General features: G+C 39.6%; 2 protein-coding genes across 2 annotated transcripts in view; both read left to right on the top strand.

The window, feature by feature from the left end:
* LOC105203752 (peroxidase) overlaps nucleotides 1–25,624 on the top strand; it is a 192,020-nt gene that overhangs the window by 99,147 nt on the left and 67,249 nt on the right. The window lies entirely within an intron of this gene.
* On the top strand, nucleotides 22,552–24,376 carry LOC120358314 (glycine-rich RNA-binding protein GRP2A-like). Its single transcript, XM_039452177.1, has 3 exons — nucleotides 22,552–22,606; nucleotides 23,949–24,147; nucleotides 24,247–24,376. Exons 1-3 carry the CDS (start codon nucleotides 22,552–22,554, stop codon nucleotides 24,374–24,376), a joined length of 384 nt encoding a protein of 127 aa, XP_039308111.1.

Below are 25,624 nucleotides of genomic sequence, written 5' to 3'. Positions count from 1 at the left end.
CGGGAGGGAGGTAATACTCGGAGGGCTCGAGATTCTCTTTGTTCGAGAAACCGTTTTTCTCCGTGAAAGAACGCGACGAGGTGCATACCACCGAGTCCACCGCGTAGATTCACGTTGATCAATGGGCCTCCCTCCCGACTCTCTCTTGGAAGCCCTTCTATTAAAAACGATTTCGATCCAAGAAACGGTTATGGACGTAATACAAAAACAACAATGACAAGAGACGTGTCGATGATCGTTAATAGTTGATGCAAGTTTTACCCACGTTTCTTAATATCCTTATCGTTCTCCGTACAAAGATACGAAGCAAAAGGGGTAAAGGGTAAGCAAGGGTATTTACATCTAATGACATTAATAACGCTTGTTTTGAAAAAAAAAAATAATGCCTCTCCAGTTACGCAAGATGATCCCGGCCGCAACGCACGAGGGAAGCTATTACAAAGTCGAAGCATCTCTTAACGATCGGTTCTTACGATAAGTGAGCGTGAAGATTATAGCGGGGTTGAACGCGCACGTCCTTCCGGCCTTTCAAAATGCGTTCCCTTCCATTGCAGGCGTTGCACGTACCGCATACGCTTCGTGCATTCATCGTCAGGTAGCAGCACGTTTCGCCTCGCTTTTCCCGTAAAAAGCTTTCGGGATTTCCGTGACGTTCGACGACGTCGTCGACAAACCGCTTTCTATGTATTTCTATATTTCCATCCTATTTATTTGTCTATGACAGTTAACTTCGCAATTCGATATTTCCAATTTCAGGAACGGGAGATACGGGAGAGATGCGCGTGCGTTTGCGACGCCGACTCAAAAATGGGTCGCTTTACTTTTACGACAATAAACATCCGTACGCGACATATATGTACTCGCTGTAATAATTAATTTACAAGCTGCGCTTCTCAGCGCCCTCTCTTGCATACAATTCGCGAATTCGTTTTTAGATGCGACGAAGGGTATAGAATTATGCAAGGATTAACGTCCGAATTGGATCTCTCAACGCCTGAATATACCCGCTGCTATTTTCGGGAGAGCGGTTTGGTGTTTTAGGGTAACGCGATAAACGGATTGCCATCGATCAAGTCGGGACACCCGCTAGAGGGAGAGAGCGTGTGCGAGTGGAAGTGCTTGTAAAGTACTCTCGGTACTCGTGTTGCCGTCTTCCTCTACCCCTGTCGGCCGTCGCTTCCGCACCCCATCCAGGTCAGACTCTCTTCCACCACTTCCTTCGCCTTCTCGCTCCTACCCTCTCACCCTCTCGCTCTTTCTCTCTCTCACCCCCTCTCTCTCTCTCTCTCTCTCTCTTTCTCTCTGGTTTCCTAAACCATCTTTCTACGTACACAGAGTCGGCGCTATCAGCGCGCCTTACTTCCTGCCGGAACGATACGCTACACGGTTGTAGGGGTTCCGCGCTTCCCCTCCGTCGAATCGCGTCGCTCTCGTGTATTCTCAGTATAATTGTGCTTCCTTCGTCGACGGGTTGCCATTCGACGATTTAGCGCTCCTTTGATCGCTTCTGTCGCTGCGATTATACGCGACACAATCCTGATGGGTCATATTGGCAAAGATCGATCCACAGAGAGATTATCGCCGTTTCCGTTGATTATTAATCAAGGGTAATTCTCTGTGATAGAAAAAACCATGGCATATAAGAACCAATAAAAAAGCATTGAAACGCTTTATGAGCGCAGTCATAACAGATCATTGCTAATCAATATCTTATTGATTGCTCAATCGTTGCTCCAACAATCAACAGATAAGCCATCAGGAGATGATCGCTTTTCATTTGAGCTATCTTAATTAATATCGTAATTAATTGTCTGATTCGCAAGAGAGAGAGAGAGAGAGAGAGAGAGGGGTGGGGGTGTGTTATTAGACGCCAGATATCCAGTCAACGGCACATTGCGCGATCAACCGTAGAGATCGTCATAGCTTCGTGATATACGCGTGCATTATATACAGATCGATCGCCGTGTGGGAGAGACACGTTCACCAGTCTCTCTCGGTAGCGAGCCGGCTGCCTTCCGCGTAACTTTGCGAAACTCGAGCAAAACTTCTCGGCGCAAACATCAAGTTATTTCCCCGATACGCTCGGCGCCCGCGGCTTACCCCTTTCGTTTGTCCCTCTCCCACAGCTCCGGCACCCTCTTCTCCCCTCCCGCTCTATACTCTACGTGCCAGGATTACTCTCTCCACCAGCCTGCTCTTCTCTTCGCTCCTTCACCCTTTCCGGCCCCGAACTATAGTGCGCCGAAGCGGCGCTGTCGCGTCATCGTGGATTCCTTCCCCTTCGCGCGCAGTACCTATACAACGCCGCTGCGAGCGAGCCTCCAACTGGCTTCGCATCCTGTGCATCCGGCGCGGTGGCGGTGATAGCGATGGTGGCGGTGGCGGTGGCGGCAGCGGCAGCGGCAGTGGTGGCGGCGGCGACGGCGGCGGCGGTGGCGGCGGTGGCGGCGGCATCGGCGTTGCCAAGTGTCCTCGACCATCTGCAACCGTTCCTCCTCTCCTGTTTATTGGTTTAATATTCAATACGCCTCGCTAGTTCAATGTGTAACGCAGCGACATAGGTGCGGGCAGAGGCAGAGCCCACGTCCGTGAACGTATGCATCGCGCGCCAGTCTGTACGCGCGTACGGGTTGTTCCCCTCTCTCTCCCCTCCTCTGCGATCATTCCCTTTTCCTCCCTGTTCCCCTATAACCCCCCTGACACCAACGTCACCCTTCCCCTCTCTCTACAATCGCTTCCCCTTCGGCTTGTCTCTCTCCACGCCGCCGCCTCGTCGTTCTCTCTTCTCTTTCTCGTCCCCTATGTGTTTCCTCCCCTATTTCTCTTTCTTTCTCTCCTAGTCTACCAATGCTCCATTCTCTTCCTCATAGCCTCTCCATTAGCCTTTCTCCGTCTCTCCTTTGCACATCACGTTCTCCCGTGGATAATCGTGGCATCTTCTTTTCTCTCTTTCCGCTTTGCTTTTCCTTCGTTCTTCCCCCGCTGCTTTCCTTCTCCTTCTCCGCCCGACATGTATACAGCGCGTATATTGTACGCGTGTAAGCGCGGGACAAACGTGTGCGTTGTATACGTGAGACGACGACGTATCAGAGTTTCCCTCCTTCCAACCCTCATCTTCTCTCTCTCTCTCTCTCTCTCTCTCTCTCTTTCTGTTTCTCTCTTGGGTTAACTATGTATAGTCAACTAATAGAGTTTGTCGAGTCGACATGCGCCCTTCTTGGCCCAAGGTGTCGGCCTTGCCCCATATTTCTTCGAAATGGCCGGGTAGTCGGAGTGACGCTTCGATATCTCGAGCGCAGACGTCCGTCCGGGTGGAGGAGCGTCATGATCATCGTCGTCGACGTCGACGCGCCGACAACCGTGTTGATATGCGCGCATAATCCTTCCTTCCTTCCTTTCTCGTCGGCGATGCGGCTGGCGAATGACACTCTACACGCGCGCTGCTACATCTGAGATTGTCTATAATAATGTATGATGGGATTTACGCAGGTCTCTCGGTTACGCATCGGCGCGATGACGGCGCGCGTTCGTCCGTCCCGAGTTTGCAATGGGCACACAGTCGTTTGCAATATATAAATATTATAATATTCACGACATAAACGACGCTATCACTTGAAGCTATTTACATAAATGGTGACCTAATATTGCATACGTTACGAGCGTAATGAAATAATTATTTATCTCGCGCGGATCTCTCCGCATGCTCTTTGTACAATAGATTTTTAATTACACGCATCCGACATAATTGTACGTGTGCGTTTTGAATAGCGATTGAATTTATTCATTTTCCTCTCTTTCTCTTTTCCCTTCTCTCTCTCTCTCTCTCTCTCTCTCTCTCTCTCACGTTATTTATCGCCAGGCACTCCGAATATGAAGAGCGTTTCGATAATGCAATTCCGTATGCCACGTACGTCGGCTATTTATGTTTTGCAAATAACGCCCGGGCACACGAGAATCGGCCGCACTTGTACCCACGTACATACCTTCTATCGATTGCACCGGGCGAATTACGCGAAATAATGATGGTCCACGTTGATATACGTGTAACATTGATTTCTGCGTTACGTCAGACCGATGATGCTCGGTGCGTGAAGTGCTATTGATTCACCCTGCAGGCAGAATGGGTATCCATATTCGATTTTCGAGTGGGCATAGTAGTACCGTTTAGCGTCAGCTTCGAGCCAGTATCGAGCTTGATTTCGATTGTCGTAGTAAATGCCATATTTATGTGATTTTAAATCATCATTTTGTGCTTTGCGTGATATATTTTTTAAATGTAGTTTTACTGTCATACATACATTTTATTATTTTTCCTATTTTTAAAGAAATTTCTTTAGACAATTATTTTACATAAATTCGTGACAAACAGCCTGTAAAAACTATTCCAAATTTTCTAACACGAATACCAATGAATCGTAAAAACTTGCCTTTGACCAGGCTTGCATAGTCAAATGCAAGCCTGGTCAAATGCAAAAGATTTTTTTAATATTATGATAAAAAATTTGTTAAAGACATATTTATTTATTAAAATCTTTATTTACTCAATTATTTTCAACTTAAGTTTGCTCATATGTATACTATAGACTGGTGCAAGTCACGCTGCAATATTGGTTAAAAGCGATTTAACATGCAATATGGCGATAGTTAGACATAATTTATTCATTCAGTCCGTGCAACCAATAATAAGTCTAACTGAATATAACATAGTAATCGAATCGCAACAGGATCATTGCATTCAATGATTCAATTAATCTTAATATGATATAAAAAACACGAAAAAAATCAAAAGAGAAAATAAATTTTAATAAATTTTTTAGATAACATAAATTCGAAAGGTACATTGTACTAAATATTTCGTAAACTGCTGAAAAATACTATTAACAATATATAAACAATAAATTTTACCTTATTGATTAATTCATTAAAAAAATATTTCTTCTTTTCTTTTTGTATTCTTTCGGTTTTTTCTTGTTTCCTTTATGCGTTATATATTGATTAATTGAGCGCACTAATTCTATTGCGATTCGATTACTACGTTATATTCAGTCTAGCTTATTAGTGGTTGCACGGTCTGAATGAATAAGAAAACACATTTTATATACAAAAGCAATGAATCAGAACATCTTATAAATGTACAAAAAATGTACAGAAAATGCAATAAAGTAACTAAAAAATATTTGTAACATTAAAAAAAATAAAGTTGCATATTTATTATAATTTATTATAACAATTTTAGTAAATAATATAATATTGTTTCACTTAAATAATCATGTTATTACTCTTTGAGACAACTAAAAAAATTCGGTTAATTTTCAGCAGACACATCAAAGAATTGTTGCAATATAATGAAATATTGCACGATATGCAACACTTTGTGTAGATTACAAAAACTATCATGAATATTTACCAAGATTCCACAGTCTATGTTCAGAACTTTACCAATGCTCTGCATTTTATTAACGTTTCATCTTTTCCGATCAATTGTACTGATCACATGACGAAATGATTAACGGGAAAGATATTGGCCTACAAAACTTGTGGAGATATTTTGTTCGATATTAGGGATAGTTCAAATACTTCGCTTGGCGGGGTGTAGGTCGGTCGGCAGTAGCGGCTAGCGACTGCTACGACTACGAATAGTTGAGGCGGGAGCGATGACCAGATGTGCGGATAGCACGCAGAACAGCACGGATGAACGGACGAAGTGATGTTGAGTCGGATAGTGTTCTGTGCTTTACCTATTATGCTATAAGCCTCTGCGTCTTCCTTTCCTTTATTCTTCTTGGCGTGTAAAAAGGAGCGTGGGCCAGCTGTCGACATCGCACGACTTATTCCTGAAAATCGTCGATCACCCCGGGGGTGCTAAACGAATTACTAAGGACAGTCGCCGTGGCAGGCAAAAGCGGGCACCGTCTGATCTTTTCAACAACAAAAGAGCTCTCTAATGTTCACAAAAAACAATAAGTACGCATTCTCGACTTTAAATCAAACGACTTCAAAAGATTTAGTTCAAGGAAGTTAAATATAATAATTTACCTAAATAAATTTACCTCTGCTTGGATTTTTACCGGAATTATTTTAGTACATAAATTTAAAATAAAATATCGCCGACAACACAATTTTAGGCATTAATTGGATTTGTAATTAATTTGCAAATTATTTTTATTTAAATATATGTGTAAAGAAAAACAAGTTTATTTTAGGTAGAAAATAACTACAAAAAAAAATTGATAAAACACCAATAAAACAGTTAGATATGTGTATGTTGTTAAAACTGATTTAGTATGTATAGAATGTATAAATAAAATTATAACAAAATGTTATTATATGAAATAAAAAGTAAAAAAACACAATTATCAGAAAAATATCAAAGAAATGCATAATTGTAATTTTCCAACATTTTTTCAATCCAATAATTTCACCTACATAATTAAACCTACTTGATTTAATAAAGCCTCCTACCGTAAATGTCTTTTTAATAATTTGCAATGATTTCGTATTAATTTTCCTGAGAAAAGACTCGAAGAGGTAGTGGTTTTGCATAATGATAAGATTTGAAAATATCGGATACGTTCGGTACTTTAACTACTCTAAGAAAAACTTCATTTTTTCGACATCTTGTCTTGAAATTTTTGTTACGTTGGTGTCGCAGTTGAGAGCATTTAATAGTAGCGTTTAGTTAGGGGGGGAAAAAGGGCATTCTGAGCGAGGAAAAGGGCGCTGAGCTGTCTCGACAATAGGAGTAACAGAAGCGGATGTCTTCTGTCATCGTTGCTGCAGAGTTTGTGTCAATATTATTGCCTGGAAATGAGGGTCTTGTGTGGCCCTTTTGCAAAACCGAGAGGTCTCACTAATTTGGGCAAACGGACCCGTGCGACACCTACAGTGTCGCATAATTTATTATGTCAAAAGACATCCGACATTTATTATGAACGAAGATAGCACGCAGAAGAGCAAGTTGAAACTGCGATTATTTTATCCTGTTATACGCACCGAGAAAAAAATTTCTTTGTGTTAGAAAGGTAAAACGACATTACGATTAAACAAAAAATATTTCTAATAGTATTTATTCGAAAAATGCTTTTAAACATCAAATGATCTGTCTCACGGCTATCTGGCTTCATTATTTATATATATAATCGCAAAATCACGTTCTTTTTTTTTCTAAAGTCGAAATAACTTCTAAATTACAAATAAATAAAACTAAATTTTCACAAATAATTAAATTCCTCGCTCTTAATTTAAGGCATATAATTATAGGATTATTTATAAAAAATTAATATAAAAAAATTCCAAGTTTACGACAACGATCTCTTTTCTAATTTCGCCGAGCAGCGAGATTGAATCTCAAGAAAGAAAGCATCCTAAAAGTATGACGCGGTGGTGGCTGATCACCCTGCGCACCGTTATGTCGACGCACGTCAAACTGGGATACGTAACGCGAAAGTAAAGTGTAAACACCGTGTAATGCCGATCTCCCGGTTTCGAAAGGAGTCCGCGGAGAGCGCGAAACGGCGATGCGCGACCGAGGGGAATGCAGGAAGAGGAACAAACGGTGCGGCACGGTATCGGGGAAGAAAGGGGGAGAAAGAGAAGGAGAAGAGATCGCGCGGAGTGTGATTCGCGAGACCCGTCATACTTATATACGCGTGTTACATGCGCGAGGCATAACACGGGCGAGCGGGGATAAGACTATCGTCGATACGTGCCTGTCAGCCGTTAACCGAATACGGTTCAGGTGCCGAAGCGGTAATCTTCGTCGGTGAGCCTCGACGTCGCGTCGTTTTGCGTCGTGCGGCGCGGCGGCGCGGCGGCGCAACGCGGCGGCTGGTCGCCCCGGCCCCGGGACGGCGCAGTCATTGCCACAACGAGTAGAAAATATACTTTCAAGCCTAACGGGATAATGTCGCCATAGTGACCTGGCCGGCCTATTATCTTTCCCCGTGAACCATAATACTGCGGCAACACATAGCGCATAACATAGCGCAGTGTTAGCATTACCTAGATAACTAGTCAATGAAGACGCCTTCGAATGCGCTCGTACACGTGCGAGCGCGCGCGTTTTCGCCCGTTCGCGGGATTTCTGTGCGTTTGTTCATTTCATTAACTTTTAAGTCGACACGATGTCCCATTACTGTCCCATTACGAAAAGAACGATTTCGCGCGCTCAAGTATTTAAAAAAAATTTAGCTGGATACAAATCTGAAAATAATTCTTTCGAGCCCTCAAATTAATTGTGACGAATGTTCAAGCGTGATAAGCAATACTGCGAAAAGTTTTTGACACCAACCAGTTTGAGTGGCGCAACAAAATTATTTTCAGATCTGCATCTAGTTAAATTTTCAGATCTCCAACAAAATTTCTATATACTTCAGCAAAACCTTCTTTCCGTGTAGAAATCTTTCTTGTGTCTGCCGCTTTTACGGAAAGACCTAAAAAATTCGGACTTTTCCACACCAACGGGTTTCTGACAACGCTCAGAGGTGTTGCCTTATTTTCTTAAAGAGTAGATTACACATTAAAATAATAGGTACATAAAATCTCCTGCCTTCCCGACAAAACGCTTTTCCTCGTTAGAGAAAGGAATATTTTCATTGAACTTCGTGAGCGCGCGTCGGATTTCTGGATTTCAAACCTGGTTTAAAATGCAGTATCTCTAACCTGGGCTTTGACGGAGTACTCTGTGATTTACGACACCGTAAATACTACAGCAATAAATATTATGCATTACGCGTGCCGATGAGTGTATTACGCGCAATAAAATTTTCAAGATTGCCGAGGAATCGAGTAATGTCACTTTAAAGAGACAAATTCAGCATTTAAGAAATGTAGTGTCGTACAAATCGTCTCAGTGAAAGGAATTGGTAAAAGTAGGCAAGTCTAATAAAAGAAAGCCTACTTTTACGAGCTAGCTCTAGAGCTGCTTGCATCTCCCGGTGTACTGCCTATTGTCCTCGCACAGATTTATACTCGTCTTCGTGGTCTGCGGCTATTAAATCTCGCGTATTAGAGAGATGTCTCTTCAGTGTCGCAAAGAGTTTCATCAACTACACTCTGCTATTTTTCATGATACTTCCTACATGAGCTTTTGACAAAATCAGGCTTTAAAAAAATTTATCTAGAATGTTCCACCCATTGTAGAGATAATTTTTTTTTTATTTTTATAGAGGATCAAGAGGTTTGATATGAAGAAAGATATTACTATCAATATTATGCATTTTTCGATAAATTTAGATAGATTATATTTTAATCTGAATTTCATATAAAACTCAATTTCAAGATCAAGCTAAATAATAGTTCCACCGTGAAATCCTCGGCTAGGGAAAATTGATTTGAAATTCAACAAGAAAAATCCACACGGCTGAAGGATTGCGTCTGTTTGGCACATACCCCGCATAAATGCCAGATTTCACAAACGGTCCGTGACATATACTTAGATCACTTCTTAGATTGGCGAAATTGTATCGATCGGAATGCGCACCTGAGGAGAGCGAAAGAGCATGCAAGAAAACGGACATGCGCGACAAGTATTGCACGTGTAACGCGGGCCGCGGTGTACGATGAACATATTTGCGTTATATTATTAGGCGTGCGCCATAAGGCGTCACCCTCTCTGGTTTGTGCCACGCGCTCTTTCCTCTTTTTACTTCTGAAAGTTGTTTATAGCGCAAGGCCACGCGGCGCTTGCGAGCGCGGACCCTTCCTCTTCGACTTCCTGCGCACTTCCTCCTCTTGTACATCGCACTTAAATAGCATGTCCGATCGGTGACGTCGGTTCTCCTCGTGGTTCCGGTTCGCGGCAAGAATATGGCTCGCCTCGCGAGAGGAACCGCGCTCGAAAGCTACAGCTTCCACGCGCCGGCGTCTTCGTATCCTTCGAATGCCAACCCTTCGACGCTGTTTAGTTATCTTTCCCTCCCTTCCACCAAAGTTTCTATTAGAGTTAATACTAAATTTAGTGATAAACATGTGTTTCTCATTAGCTTCAACAGTTAAGATGTTGAAAAGAGATCTGTTCACGAGGTGAAAATAGTTGTCGGATATTCTCAAAGACACGTAGTGAAAGTGTCGTTGCACCTAACGATCATGTTTATACCGCGTATATATAATCCTTTTTTCCGCCAATGTGCATTAAGCATTGATTTGATTAGATAATAGATGCTAGATTATAGAATAGCTGGAATGCTCATCTGTGTACATAAAAGTTTGTAGATTTTAACTTTAATTTAATTTAATTTTTATTTGACATCTAATTATAATTTCATTTTATAAATTGTTTAGATTGTAAGAATAGCATTAAATTCAGGATAAATTGAGAGAAACGATTATTTAACATTTAAAAATTCGTTTTTGTTTTCTAAGTTAATTAAGATAAATTATTGAGAATTGAATAATTTTGATGGATAAAATCTCTAAAAGTGTAAATAAATAACATGAGCTATCTTTTCGTTTCAATTTCCAATTCGTTTCTAAAATGAATTTTACTTTAATGAATCTCTTATTTAAATCTATTAGAATACTTAATATTGGACGTTAAAAACATAATCACGCGACGGATGATTTTAATTCGTGCTAACGAGTATATTCTAACATTTAACGTAAAGAGATCGAAAAATATAGATTACGTAAGGATAATGGCACAATTATGTATTACAAATTCAATCTTAACAAATAAAATTTCTTTAAATTTTTTTTTTATAACTTTTCTTTGACTTCTTTATCCTCACTTTTACTTTTTCACAATATCTGTTATTGGTCAAAAGTACAACATTTGGTCATTTTCTATTTATTATTAATTTTACAAATTCCCAGCAAACCACGAATATACCCTATAACAGATGTAAAAAATTTACGTACATGTATTATACAACAGTTATATTATTTGTGTTGGCTGGGTTGTGTAAAATTTTAAACAATTTTTCTAGATAACTACTTAACAATGTCGACAATTGAAACATAAAACAAAATATATATGCAATACTTTTTATGAGATTAAGAAAACTCTAAAAATTACTTGCTTTGTATATACACAGAAAAAAATTGATATCAAATGAACAATTATTGTCTCAAATATAGGCAGTGTAAAATCTTCTTAAAAGAATTTGATGATCTTAAACAGACATAACTTGTTTGCATGAACAAAATTTTTCATGTAAGAAATTTCTTCAAGTAGCAAGTTACCTTATGTAATAACTTATGTTTGCTTAATATTATCAAATTCTTTCAAGAAGATCTTTATATTCTTGTTTATATATGAAATAATGATTGTTGATTTAATACTAATTTTTTTTTTATACTCAAGTAATAAATGATTTTTTATAGCAGCATTGGTCTTTTTATTCTTAAAATTGTAGGTTATATAAAGTACTTTTAGTAATCAAACTATATATTTTTACTTTCATAAATATCCAATAGTTTCACAGAATAACATGATCAAAGGAACAACAGATCAAAGGAACGCCACGTTCCTTTATAAATGTCGAACATAAACGTAAGAATTTTTGGTGAATAATTGTTGAAAGCAAAGAAGCAAAAGAATACCAAGTAAGTAATCGAGTATCGCACTATTTAAGTTGCTCCGATTTCCCGATCGGTATCGGGACACACAACGGAAGCCATTGTAATTGGTATGAAAGCTACCATAGATTTTCACAAGAGAGAGAGTCGTCGTACGATGTTTCGTCTTCGCTGGCACGAATAGTGAATCCGGGAGACGAATAGGGAATCCGAGAATATTTTTCGCTCGCATTGGCTATCTACTGGTTGATCGAATCGTTTCTACGAATTTTCCTAAACGCAATTCTTTTTTTAGATAACGCGACCTAGTAACAGTAAAATTTGTCTTTCCTCGCGCAGATAACATCTGGCTTATGTATAATATTTGCGTTTTAGCGTAAAATCGCTGTACCAGCGGGGTCACCGTTTGCGTGAACGAACGCGAAAACTTTCCGTATATTCGTGGAGCTATGCATAAATACGGCCTCATTGGCGCCAAAATTAATTCTGGAAGGGATTCCGTTGATCACCGAAAATAAAGTGGACGCTCCTACGCAGGCGCCGGTGCCGCATTGTGCGAACGCGACGTAAGGGAAGTAAAAATACGTACATTCGGCCGTGCACATGGCAGAGCGACGGATTATGTCTCTGTCCCATGATTACTTGCTTCCTCGGTTCCTCGAATTGAGCCCGCTTCGAGAGATGCATCTTCCATCTCTCGACGGTACCCACGAGCTACGTCATTGTTCTCGCGATCGAAACTGTGCTGTGACTAACTATAAGGGGATGATGTGATGTTAGGGGATCACAGCTTCGCTATAATAGCTAGATTTGATTATATCGTATTATATTGTTTCTTTGATTTCAACCAGTTAAAATTATTTACCAAAATATTGTATATAACGTAACAGAGTCAACGATTACACACGATTATTTAAAAATTATGAATGTTATTAATCATTTCGACTGCCGTATACATTTCTTGATTATTTAGAGTTTTTTTTTTGTAAGCCAAAGATTTAGATACTATTCAGTCTGAATAACCACTTCAAATCAGACAGATCCATAGATGAAATCAATAGATGAAAAGGAATGCAGAAAATTCACATTGTCATGTCCTCTTTCTCTCTATAATGTCTTGTCCCGTATATGTCGATATTTAACAAAAGTGTTTATGTAACATTTTAATAATGCATGGCTGTAATGAATTTAATTAAAATTAATTAACATACGCATAACTATTTTGTTCTAAAATTATTTTATATTGTAATAAAACCTATTGTAATAAATGATTATAGAGAAACACGGTAGTTACGAAATCAATCGGCTGTGCAAGTTTACGGAAGTGTATCGTCGTGATCGAGAGAACAAGATCTATTTGTCGTAGCGGTAGCGTGAAGTTTATAGATCAGGTTTCTCAGGCCGTACGTCGAATGACGCAGTGGCAGGTTAATTTGACGATGAACACCTTCGCCGATGGCCGTGACGCGTTCGAATTAATACATCGTAATGAATAATTCATGTCGATCGTTGCTTATCGATCAGCGATAATGAAAAACCCGCCATGTCAGCCCATCGCGGCTCGTGCCGATCTCGTCCGGCTTTGATATAAACGGTTCTACGAACAGGGGGAACGCCGGCACACATTCGAGAATCGAATAATTCAGCTGATCGAATGAATTGGTAACTATTATCCAATTATCCTGATAATTATAGGTTTAGCTTGACCGTTCGGCTTCAGCCACGTATAGAAGCGAGACGAAGATTCTGCTAAGAGTTATAGCAGTTCGGAATGATAGGAAAAAATGAAATCATAAATAAATTATGCAAGATATTAAAATCTATGTCGCACAATCTTTTATAACATTCGTAAACAACCATATTTAAACTAAGAGAACTTATGCGATTATAAATCTTATGGAAATATTTATATTCTACAAGAGAAGCTACACATTTTTATGCTTTCCTCGATAGATGATATCGACAAAATTAAAAAATGGTGATTATTTTTAATATAATAAATATATAATAAATGCTTGACTTTTTTTCAAAGCCATTAATTTTTTTACATGGTTATCCCCCTTCACGATCACGTACATGTAATCATTATACAAATATATTCAATTTTAGAGGCCATGTAATTGAAATTGTTCATTATATCATACTTTGCCATATTCATAAGACTTCTCGTTTATGCATTTTTAAATAACGTTATCTACAGAAACAGACTGCGACCTCAGTTTTAATTTAAAACAAATGGGCTTCTACACAAAATTATTAAGAAATTTTTTAATTTTTTTCTCATTATTTAAGAAAAAAATATAATAAAAAAAATAATAAAGAAAAATAACTTCTTTCTATCGAGATTTCAAAGAAACGTTTCAAACATGCCTTTTACATTTTTATTGTTACGTTTAAATAATACTTCTTTCAGCGGATTATTCGAACGAAGGTACAATAAGACAAGTCAAAAGCCAACAGGCAGCTAATTAGTACAATAGCCAATTGGTACGATTGGACGACGTAGATAGAAATGGTGGAACGATTGGTAGTGGAGCGCATAAGTCGGTCGTCATATTATTAATTAAGATCCTCCTCGTAACCTGGATTCGTCGTACGTAAAAAAGTTTAGGCGCGAAGTTGGAGGTAGCCAGTGAAACGGTGGAAGGCGATTGAGTGAAAAAAAAGGGGAAAAACGAAGATGCGGAGGAGATTGGAAATCCACCACGCCGCGGAGTACGACCGGTGGACCTCTCGGATGCACCGGCTTGCAGTTCCGCCACTGATTGGCACTGCGGCGGAGAATGGCGGTGCTACGTGTCCCGTACGTGTATGAGTGCGCGAGCTCTGGTGGCTTGCGGCATGCACATGCACACGTGTGCACGTGCATGTATACGTGCACGTATACGTAAGCGGTTTGGCAACACGGCCGGTGTAAAGCCCGTAACCAGCCTGTTGGCCAACATCGCTCAGAGTATTGCGCACGCGCATGCGCGTGCACGCCTTCGCCTCCGTGACACTTTAAATAAACCATGGTGGGGTGTAAAAGGGGGGCACCGGACAAAAATGATAAACCGCTACAAAAATACCGATATAGAGGAGATCGCGCTGGCGCGAGCGAGCAAGCGCGCGCGCCCGCGCGCGCTCGCGGACGTGCGCTCGCGTGTCAATTGGTCCAGCGGCAGTTTGTCTGTCGGTGTATTTATAGAACGAAACAGTACTAAGGGCGCAAACACATCGCTGCATTCCCTTCGCGGAAAATCTGTGTCACCTATTTAACCAGCTTTCCCTCTTTCCGTCTCTCTTATCGCGTACACCGATTGTATTAACCCTACCTATATACACTTATTTTTCGTATACATGGTTATCGCAATGGAGCTTGAAAGGCCCTCGTCAGTATTTTTATCATAATATTTAAAAAAATTACTGTTATAATTAATTTTTTTTCAATCTGTTCAGAAGTAGTTTAGAATCATAAGAGCTAAGAAACATACGTTGAAAAATTAATTACTTATTGAAGAAAAATGTCATTTTATTCACAACTTTTTGCTAATAGGAATAAACAAAAAATCTTAGAGATGGTACATCAAGTCAAGTTATCAAAAACTTTGTTAATTATAATTTTGATTATTATCAACAACACTGCAGAACTTAGAGAATGACAAATTTTCAGATTTGTTTTCTTACACTTTGACAGATTGGTACAGAAATTAAATTTGTGTTAAAAAATATAAACGCAACGTTCTAATACGTTTATTTATAAAAAAGTATGAAAAAATTTATTATAATTTGTAAAAGCGTTTATAAATCGTCTATTATTAATTTTATCAATAATGGTATTTTGAAATTTACTAGGAATCTGAGACCCCAGGGTGTATATTTAGGGTGAATGATGTGATGATTTCGCCGTGTACATTATTAGTAATTTTATGATTAGCATTATTTTTTTGTCATCAAAAATATCGTTGATTATTATCGTTTCCGCGTACAAAGCGACAGAATGTATTTCATACAGCACACACAGCGGATCGAGGGTAGCTCGTGACCTCGTAAAATCAGACGACCTTTTCATAAAATGTAGGTAGTTTAGACGAATGGTAGATTATTAGGGTTGTTTGGCCGATCCATTTACGTAATTTCAACTGATGGTCGGACGAATGATAAGGTTAATTGCGATTGACGATTCCATGCGTAAATTGGATGTAAAATGAAAATAATTGCGTCCGTCATCATTATATATCCTACTAATATTTAGATTAAGAAGCAAATTTTTGGAACAATATATGTACATGTGTATGAGAAATATAACATTTAAAGAAAACTGATTTTTTTTTAATAATTATAAATATTCACTCAAGGTGATTTTTTAATGTTAAATAGTGCAACTATGGTGATTGTACAATACTAGCAGGTAAAGCAGCCCAACAAGCTCTTTTTATTACGATTGGTTTCTGTCAGATTCAGCGATGAAGAGGCAAGAATCACGTTACATCGACAAAGGCAACAATCGCATTAAAGAATCACTAAGTACTCACTGAGTTGCTTTTTCCACTGAACGCAATCACTGCCTACAGGTATTTTTGATTAAATCATTTTTAAAGTCAAGAACATACATTGCCTGTAGGCTATCTGGCGATCATGATATTACTATCTAGTAGAGAAATATTTGTAGAAATTCCTTTTAGAAATATCTCAGAGGCACTTTGCGCAGACAGACATTACGATATTATATATTTAATAATGTGCATCATATCAATTTAGCTTAAAAATAAATTTTATATATAAGATATAATAATAATATGGAGATACAGAAATGTAATTTATGTAGTACATATAAAAATATAATATGTGAGGCATAAAAATACTTTATATAACATATAGTCCATTCATAATTTAAAAATAATGTGTAAAGTCCACAGATTAAAAATTGTAAATTCAGAAAACACAAAATCGAGATTTATATTTTTAATGCAAAATATATGAAAAGGATGAAAATCGATTTTAATTTGTTTACAACATGACTACCTGATGAGCATGTACTGAATTAAAAAAAAAATTGTAATTATTAAAAGCCATAAAATATGTTAGTATAAAAAACAGTATTGATTCCATCGTTAAAAATTTCATTAATATCTTCATATGCCGCTACACTTCATCGTTAATTTTCAGCTATATCTGTCTAAAACGAAAATTGCTTGTAATCTTATCGCAAGTTGAGAATCACATAGATAATCATAGGTTAATGCTAAATATGAAGTAGAAATACGAGTTTGATAGATGAGTTTGGTTATTTCCAAAAATACTCGAAATAATTTCAAACATTTTAGAAATTTCTTGTTATGTTACTTATTCTAGAATTTCGATTAGAAATTCGAATAGATCTTAATTAGAATTTCGAAGATTTTGAAAATTATTTAACGTTAGATAAATTATCAAATTTTTACGTTAATTGTAAAAGCCAATTTTTTAACTTTGAACAGATAAATTTTATAATCTCTATTATTCTATATAATTTTGTTAGATACAAAAATAGAGATAAATTAATCATAAATTCTCGTTTCGTTCTCGGAAGTCTGCAAAATCGATGCAGATAGACAACAAATATGTCGTCATCGAGCGAGATGATAGATCGTAGTTAGAAAGTACTCCAGCGTACACGCATCACGCAATCGTATCAAATCTATGAAAGTCCACCTACATGTACACGTACTATTCGCCGTTTCACCTCAAGCAGTGAAACTTGAGACACGTTAGCCTGTCGTGTTGCACGTTGTGACTAAATGTGAATTACATTTACAACGAACTTTATTTGACTCCAAATCTCCAAATCTCCAAGTTAATACATTTATTTTTTTAAACATGACAGTCCAAAATAATTATCGCATCTGATGTCAACAATCATTTCTTAATGACAAATACCATTTTGTAATTATACTTTTAGAGTAGTAAAAGGGCAGTTATTCAATAATTTCTCTAGTCATTATTTAAAATCTGATATTTGATATTTCAAATATTACTTGTATAAATAAAATAAAATTGTTTTTTTATTATTTTGCGCCAATAGAATTTTTATTTATAAAATATTTTAAAAAATATATAATATAACATAAAACAATGTTGATTGTTTCATAAAAAATTTTTTAGCATAGCGATTCGAACTGCAGAGTGAAGTTTTTGAATAATTTCAATATTCTTTTAATGATAAAATTAATTTTAATGCCTTTAAAATGAATTTTATTATACATCATCAAAAAATTATAAAATATAATAAATTTGTTTTGTTTTTATTTTATATTATATATATTGAAATATTAACGAGTTTAGATATTTTTATTAAATAATATAAATCATGATCGTTCGATTTTTACGTGAAACAAATAATAATTTATTTTATTTATAAACTCTTAAAAAGATCTTCACGATCTTAACATAAGATGGCATTTCTTAAATAAAAACATCGTGGGAAAGGCACCGACAATTCTTCCGGCCGTTTTAAAACGACCATACAATTCTAGACGTAGAATATATTTCATGAACAACTCAAGGTCGAGGAGGTTAACGATTATTCAAGCGCACTGTTATTAGATATTGTTTGCAAAATTGCAGGTTGTAGTGCATGTTGAACAATTTAGATATTACGTAACGTAGGATTACTTCTCTGTACGTAAAGCTCGTTCGGTAGTGAACGCTGATTTGGGATGCAGGCAAGCGGTGATTTACGTCAATGGACCGACACGCGGATGAGTTAGAACAGTTAGATCGCGCGGTGGGCCGTTGTTTGCACAGTAACGCGGATAATACGGATAACTATGCACGCGCAAGTTCAGCGCAAGTCCTAGTTCCTCGCGAGATATCATATAAAATTCCCTTTATCGTTCTGCAAATCGTCGTCGTGGCCTCCGCTAATACAAAAATGTTCATCTTCTTCTCGTGTTACGCAATTGCACTTGTAGAATCGTATTACTTTGCCGATTGCAATTTAAATGACATGCAAACGTATTCGTCTTTTTATGTGCTTAAACGTACGCGCTCTTTATTTCATCGTATCAGTGTAACGATGTTTCCATACATTCGAGAAAAATTATAATTTCAAATAGCTTCAAAAGATTCGTTTCTTTCTTTTTTTTTTTAGTGAAGAAACTGCATCGCATTTCGCAATTCTGTTCGTGAACGTGTCGATTACTGCGGCGGTTATTGTGCCATATGTCGTCATATTGCCACATACGCTCTCTGCTCGCAGTTCTGTAATTTTCTAAAGCCATCGCGCGCGCGCACGGACGAGCGATACGATGTTTGTTACGTGTACTAAATGTCGACGCAACCATCACGCAACGCTTGCGTCATTCTGGTAGAGACAAGCGATTGATTTAGATGCGTCGATGAGTCATCACGTAAATGACAGACCATCAAAAGATATTCGCGTATCACCCGTATCGTACATGACAATTCACTATTTCCCACGCACGCGTCGCGCCGCCGTTCATATGAATCTGGGAAAGACGTTACAGAGTGGAAACGCAGGATCCGGAAACGAGAAGGGAAATGGCCGAAGGAATGTTCACGTTTTTAATTATAATTATCAAGTGTATATTGATACGTAGCTCAAACCTTATTAGATATCACCTGTACAGCGAAAAAATTCTGTAATTTCACCCACGCAACGTGGGTGTATTTTAACATCGATTTTCCTCGAAGATGTGGGAGTTTGCATTCAAATGTCGAAGTTCACGATCACTTTTGCGTTCATTTAGATTATTAACTTGACTCAGCGTGGGCGATTGTTATGCTTTTGCAGTAAATTTGGTAAATAACTAGATCTCTCTTCCATCCGTACCCCAAATGAAAAAGAAATATACAGTATATAGTTTCGCTGTAATAAGCGAATTGTACCGCGCTAGGAATCGAAATCGCTATAATTTTAATCAAGTTCGATTTTCTATATTTCGTACATACTGAAAAGTGTACTCTGCATGTGTTGGCTTGTCAAATAAATGTACGAGACTATTTCTATCTCCGCCAGTACGCCCAGCCGATCGAAATCGTCCTGACTTTGATATCCCGGTGATGTGACCTAAGATCGATCCGCGCGCGCAGAACTGAAATTCCCGCGTTCGAAATTCGGCATTTGTTGCACGTTGTGGCAAACGTTGATACAATGCAAAAGCAATTCCCGGCGATTTGCGTCAACAGCGAAACAATAGATTCTGTAGCTGGCGTTTAAACAGCCGCGCGCGTTGATGTAAAGAGAGCGGGGCGAGGGGGAGGGGAGGGGGCGGTGAGGGCAGGAGGGCCAGCTAGGGTAGGATATCGGTTTGTTGTCATTATCCTGTAATACATTAATGACGCGTCAAGTCAGCGCATGACAACGCGGCCACCCCTCAGCTGGGCGCAGCGCAGCTGAGGTCCATCCATAGTCGTCTCCGCTCGCTCACTCTCTCTCTCTCTCTCTCTCTCTTGCTCCTCCTCCCTCCCTCCCTCCCTCTCTCCATCTCAATCCTCTCCGGAATCACCGTCTTCCTCCCTCGCCGTCAGTCTCTTTCGCTCGTTCTGTTGCTCCCTATCTCCGTACCACCCCTCCTCCCTCCCCCTCGTTCTTCTCCCCTTTCCTCCCCGAACTCTCTGCTACTGGCTCGAGCTCTGTGAGGAGATCAATAGGGATCCTGCACCCCGTACCTCCTCTGACGCGGTGGAGGAGGACAAAGGTACTCACCCTGATGTTCCATTCGCGTTGCTGCCTGCTTCCTACGTACTCACGTATATGCCGCACGGTGATAGTGTGGGTGTCGGAGAGGCGAATTTCGTACGAAAAAAGAGAAGTATGTGGAAATGCGTAGGTATGTTACGTGTGTCATACGTGTGGACTGTAGAATAAAATTTTGCTTAACCGTGAAATTCAGAGAATAACACAGAGCAAGTATATCTTCTCAGTAACGTGTAAGTCACTTGCACGGTATATTTTAATCAGCTTGTTAGCGACACTGACGATCGTATGGTTTCCTCGTAATAAAATAAGTCAACGATTTGTAAGATTTACACAGGTTTCGCTTGAAAATTATCGAGCTGAAAGTATCAGCGAGAACTGATTAAACATGAAGAAGTTGAAAAGTAAAGAAGAACAAGTATCTTCGCAAGTTTAAATTTCTAAAATATAAAAATATTTTCCGAATAAACTTGATATAAAATTTTTTATTAAAAAAAAATGCATGGCATTTATTAAAATAATTAAAGTTAGTCTTTGCATATATATTTGACTATTAAAAGAGCTGTAACAATAAAAGCATAATTATCACATAATTTAACACAACGCAATAATAAACTAGAATTGCTAATAAATTTTGTTTATGTTTCTTGATTCCATTGTGCAATATTGCATTGTTTGAAATACAGTTATTTTCGGCCGTTTTTGCAATAAAGGGAAAACTGAAATTTACTATGATTCGAGATAACCATAACAATAAACTTCTCTCAGTCATCGTAACACTCGTGATTCTACAAGATGATACATGATTCCAATATTTCTTAGCGTAGGTGTAAATAAGAGCTTATTGGCCTTATGAGTTTCATCTTTTCAAGGGCGATAAAGAAGAAGAAAGTTTTCTGGCGTAATGGAGAAAGCACGAATGAAACTTCAACGTAATGATTTCACCAAAGTATCTTGGATATATGAGGCTTATATCGTGTGCAGCAATCCAACTTCTAATTGCATTAAAATTATAACGCGTTTAGTTTATATTGGTGTCATGGGGATAAGTGTAACGCTACACGTGGGAACGATTGCCATATGCTTTTGCATTACTCGAAATGTTTATTGCATTTGTGATGTTTCATATGTAGGTCACATCTTAAAATGGAAAGATATTTTTGAATCTTTGCTTTATTAATTCTTTTATTATATAATGCACATATTTTGTTCTTTATAATTTTTGTATACAGTATACTAGATATTTTGAAAAAAAAAAAAAAAATTTATGTACTATAATTTATATACTGTGTAATACGTAATGTGATCACATTTATAAAATCATTTCTAAATTACATTTTAAACAGAGAAAATTTAATATTTGAATCGTTTACTTTCTTTTCTTTAATTCTTTCTATTATATGATTATCAATTAATTGCCAATAATCAATAAGTATACCTTTACAATCGCTAAAAATGATTAATTTTTCTACATTAAACGTCTATTTGTAAACTTATAGAACTATATATTATAGCTCTTTCCGAGCAATCTCTCTGCTAACTTGCTCTCGAAGCGTTCGATAAGCTGCTCCATGTATTTTCTAATTGAATCGCTCAGGATTAGAACATTCGCAGCGAAAGTATATAGGCACCCCGGGCAGAATTTCCATAAAGTTTCCACCTAATCCACCATGCGGAATTCATTAAATACCGCGACAAAGTTCCCCGCTCGCTTTACGTCGACAGACGATTCGACTTTCGATTCGTTTGCGCCTGCGGTGGGCCGTGGTTTTGTGGAGCAGCGCTGTGCAACAACCGGTGCAACCGCGAATGCACTTTCTTCTCGCTCCCGTGCGGGCACGTGTATGCACACAGATTTGGTGGTTTTAACAGACGAGCGTTACACACGCTCTCACAAAATTTCACCGTGCCGCGCCACGCCGCGGCACACGACCGGCACAATGCCGCCTACTTATTGTCGGGCGCCACGACGCCCGAAAGACATCGATTATATCGAAGACGAAAAAAAAAGTCTCTCACTCGAGGCAATTGTTACCGCAGAGAAAGTCATTCAGTTTCTTTGGCGCTGTCGTAAGACGACGCCCACGGTTTTCCGGATAATCAACCACGTTACGTAAAAATGCATAAGAATAATTGTGATACTCTGCCGTTGACAGAGGACAATTTTACTAATTGATATAACTCATTATAAGATTCAGAGTCAACGTTTTCCAATAAAGTATAATCCCATAATGGTGTATGTAATTAGAAAAATTCGAATATGATATCTTAGTATAGGTGATATATTATAATCTCTAATGACGATTAGTTTATACTGATTCGATTATCATATATTATCGGATGGAGAGTGTGAAATGTCCTGCCCCTATTATCAATGCTACATTCCGGGTTTTCAAGTTTCTCTCGCAGGTAGAGAATCCTCAGTCGGTCGTGAAAACGAGTGACTTCTCACCGTGACGCTTACACATGGCGCGTTCGTGCATGCATTGCCTACACGCCCGTTCTTGTCTTGTCCACCCGATTCCTCTGTCTCAGAGGCCACCTGTTCCCCTTTCAGATGCCGGGCACAAATAAACCGCGAGGACCGCGACAATGTGGCGTGTGTGGCCATCGGTGGATGGACGATATGAGACGACTATGTGTTGGTGTCGGTGGTGACTTGGGGATATAAGGTGGTCATAATAGTCAGCGGCACCTGTCTCAACGAGTCAAGCATCTGAGATCGGGGCTGATGCAGCCGCTGAAGAAGAAGCGCGGAAGAAGAGCAGCAGAAAGAGAGAGAGAGAGAGAGAGAGAGAGAAAAGAGAGGAAAAAGAAGGATGGAAAGACGCAGGAAGGGGGAAAGAGCGTAGGAGAGACGAGGGAGAAGGGGATGTGGAATCAGTGAAAGAGAAAAAGAAGCGACGAGGAGGAGAATGCAGAGCGAGAGCAGAATGCGAGAGGGGGAGAAAGAGTCAAAACGAGAACAACGAGGACGACGTAGGTGAAAGGGAGTCGGGAGGGGGCGGAAGGAGAATCTGAGGGCGACCGTGGCGGTCGCGCTGGTAGAGAGGAGATGGAGGAAGATACGGGAACAAGAGGGAGGGAAAGGAGAGTCATAGAGTGAGGAGAACCGCCTGAGAAGGGAGGGAAAGAAATGGAAAGAAAGAGGAGAGTCAGAAGAGAGAAAGAGAGAGCGTACCGGTGTGAAGGAGCGTGCGCGTGCCACTGTTATACCGGCACCTGCCACAAAACTTGGCTCTACCTTTCGGCGCACACGCACCCACCATATCCGCTCTTCCCGCTACTCTACTGCGTGTTTATCCGGCCTGCTCCCAAAGCTTCGAAACATCTTGCCTTAAATTGCGTAAAGCGCGTGTAGAATCTGAAGTGGCGCGTTCCCAATTGTAGAAAATGATAGCTGAGGATACGATTAACCATTCATTATGTTTAGAACGACGATACAGGTTTCGTTGGATTGCCTGTAGAAATGAATGATCTCAATACAGCTCGACGCGTTCTATAGCTACTGAAAATTTGTTGATACAAGTCGATAACAATGAGAAATAATTTTAATTAATTTTAGAAAAATTTTATAAAAAATATGTAGATTAATTTTAATAGGGATAATATTATAAAAAAGCATGCCGCTTTATTTTAGGTTTCTTTTAAATATTAATTTAAAACAAAGTTTTTTGTTTTTAAAATATAATTGAAAAATTTTCCGACTTTTGGAAATTTGATACTGTGAGTAAACTCAATTTATACTCAGCCGACATTTCATTGCAAACTGATGCCGTACTTCTTAATACAGTAAGCTATTCAAGAACCCGCAGTAGTCAATGGACAACGTGTAAACCACGAAATAGTCAACAACAGGAGGACCGCTGCTCCAGCGGCAGCAAAGCAGTGGCGTCGGCCGGAGGGTTGCAGCGGGCGGAAATTTCAATTAACTTTATGGAGGCCGCGATGTAAATTGCGTAGGGGTCAACGGCGTGTCGGTAGGGGCCAGCAGGGTAGGAGCAAGGGCGCCGCTACTGCCGCAGCCGCTATCACTATTGGTGGAATAGGGGTGACAGCTGCGTCGGTGGTGGTATCAGAGTCGACGGTGGTGGTGGTGATAGTGGTGGTGGTAGTGGCGGCGGTAGCGGTGGCAGTAGCGGTGGTAGTATTCGAGTTCAGGGGTGGTTAGAGGTGTAGGTACGGTCCACGGCCCCGTGGGCATAGGGCGCAGGCAGAGGGTTGGATGGGTATTGATCAGCCGAGCGACCAACAAGACGCCAGGATACCTACTATAGCCGCCGCGTATTCGTGCGCGCGCGCCCGCGCGCGCGTGCCTGCACTACTACTCTACTATTAGCGTCGTTGTCATCGTCCGTGTCACACACACATCACGCCCACGCGACATCACGTACGCACCAGCACGCGCTACGGATGTCTACTATATATCTGTTACCACACGGGCCAACATAAGCTAACACCATCATCTATAACGCCACCCGCACGGACTCGTTCGCTGTATTCGTTGTTCGATGCGAGGAAGCGAGGAGGCGAGCTCGAGAGGGATGGATAGACGAGGATGATGAGATTGAGAGGTTCGGAGAGAGGGAAGGGAAAAAGAGGAGAATAGAGAGAATCAGAGGAAAATTTCGTGATGCTAGACGGTCGGCAAGACGCCACTGCAGGGTTGCTTGTAGATACCAACACCAAGAAACGTCAACCCCCCACACCGATGCACTATACGTATTCGCAACCTTCACAAGCATAAACTATCGTCGTCTGTAACATTACCCTCTATACCGCCGAGACTTTCCGCATGTATTTTGCGACGAAGACAAAGAGACACGAGCATCGGAGAGTTACGTGCGCTCGAGAGAGAACAGGGATGAGAATTTCTACTATGCTAGGCAATCAACAGACTTTGGCCTTGTGAAGATGTCGTTGTACGTAGAATCATCCAACATCGCTTGTCTAATACACGCGCGTTAACACAAACTTGACACACACATACACACACATACACATACGCGCACACCCATACACACATGATTTGATTTGTATGTATAACTATGATACAATATAAATTACTAATATGTATTGCAACACTATATGGAATTCCTGTACAGAATTTGAGACATAAGAAGATAATAAGGGGACGAAGAATGTCCTCAATTCTTGAGCGAGAGGCTAGAGATTCAGTTGTTAGTTAGACAGCCAATAAAATCCCCTTGCAAACTAGACAATATACGTATCAAGAACATCGCTGACCAGCGCTTTGTCCTCTTGTTAGGACCGAGACGAAAGATGGAGAGGCAGAAGCAGAGAGAGAGTTAAAGGGAGAGAACTAACCAAAGAGAATGTGAAGAGTGGATTTTGGAGGGGTTGGCAAGAATGAGATGAGGAGTTTCCCGTTGATGCTACCAGCGTGGTCGGCGAGACGCTTTCGCA

Source organism: Solenopsis invicta, chromosome 1 (genome assembly GCF_016802725.1).
Source record: "Solenopsis invicta isolate M01_SB chromosome 1, UNIL_Sinv_3.0, whole genome shotgun sequence".
NCBI classification, from domain to species: domain Eukaryota; kingdom Metazoa; phylum Arthropoda; class Insecta; order Hymenoptera; family Formicidae; genus Solenopsis; species Solenopsis invicta.
Note: the sequence above shows the minus strand (reverse complement) of the source record. Positions and strands in the feature narration are given on the sequence as shown.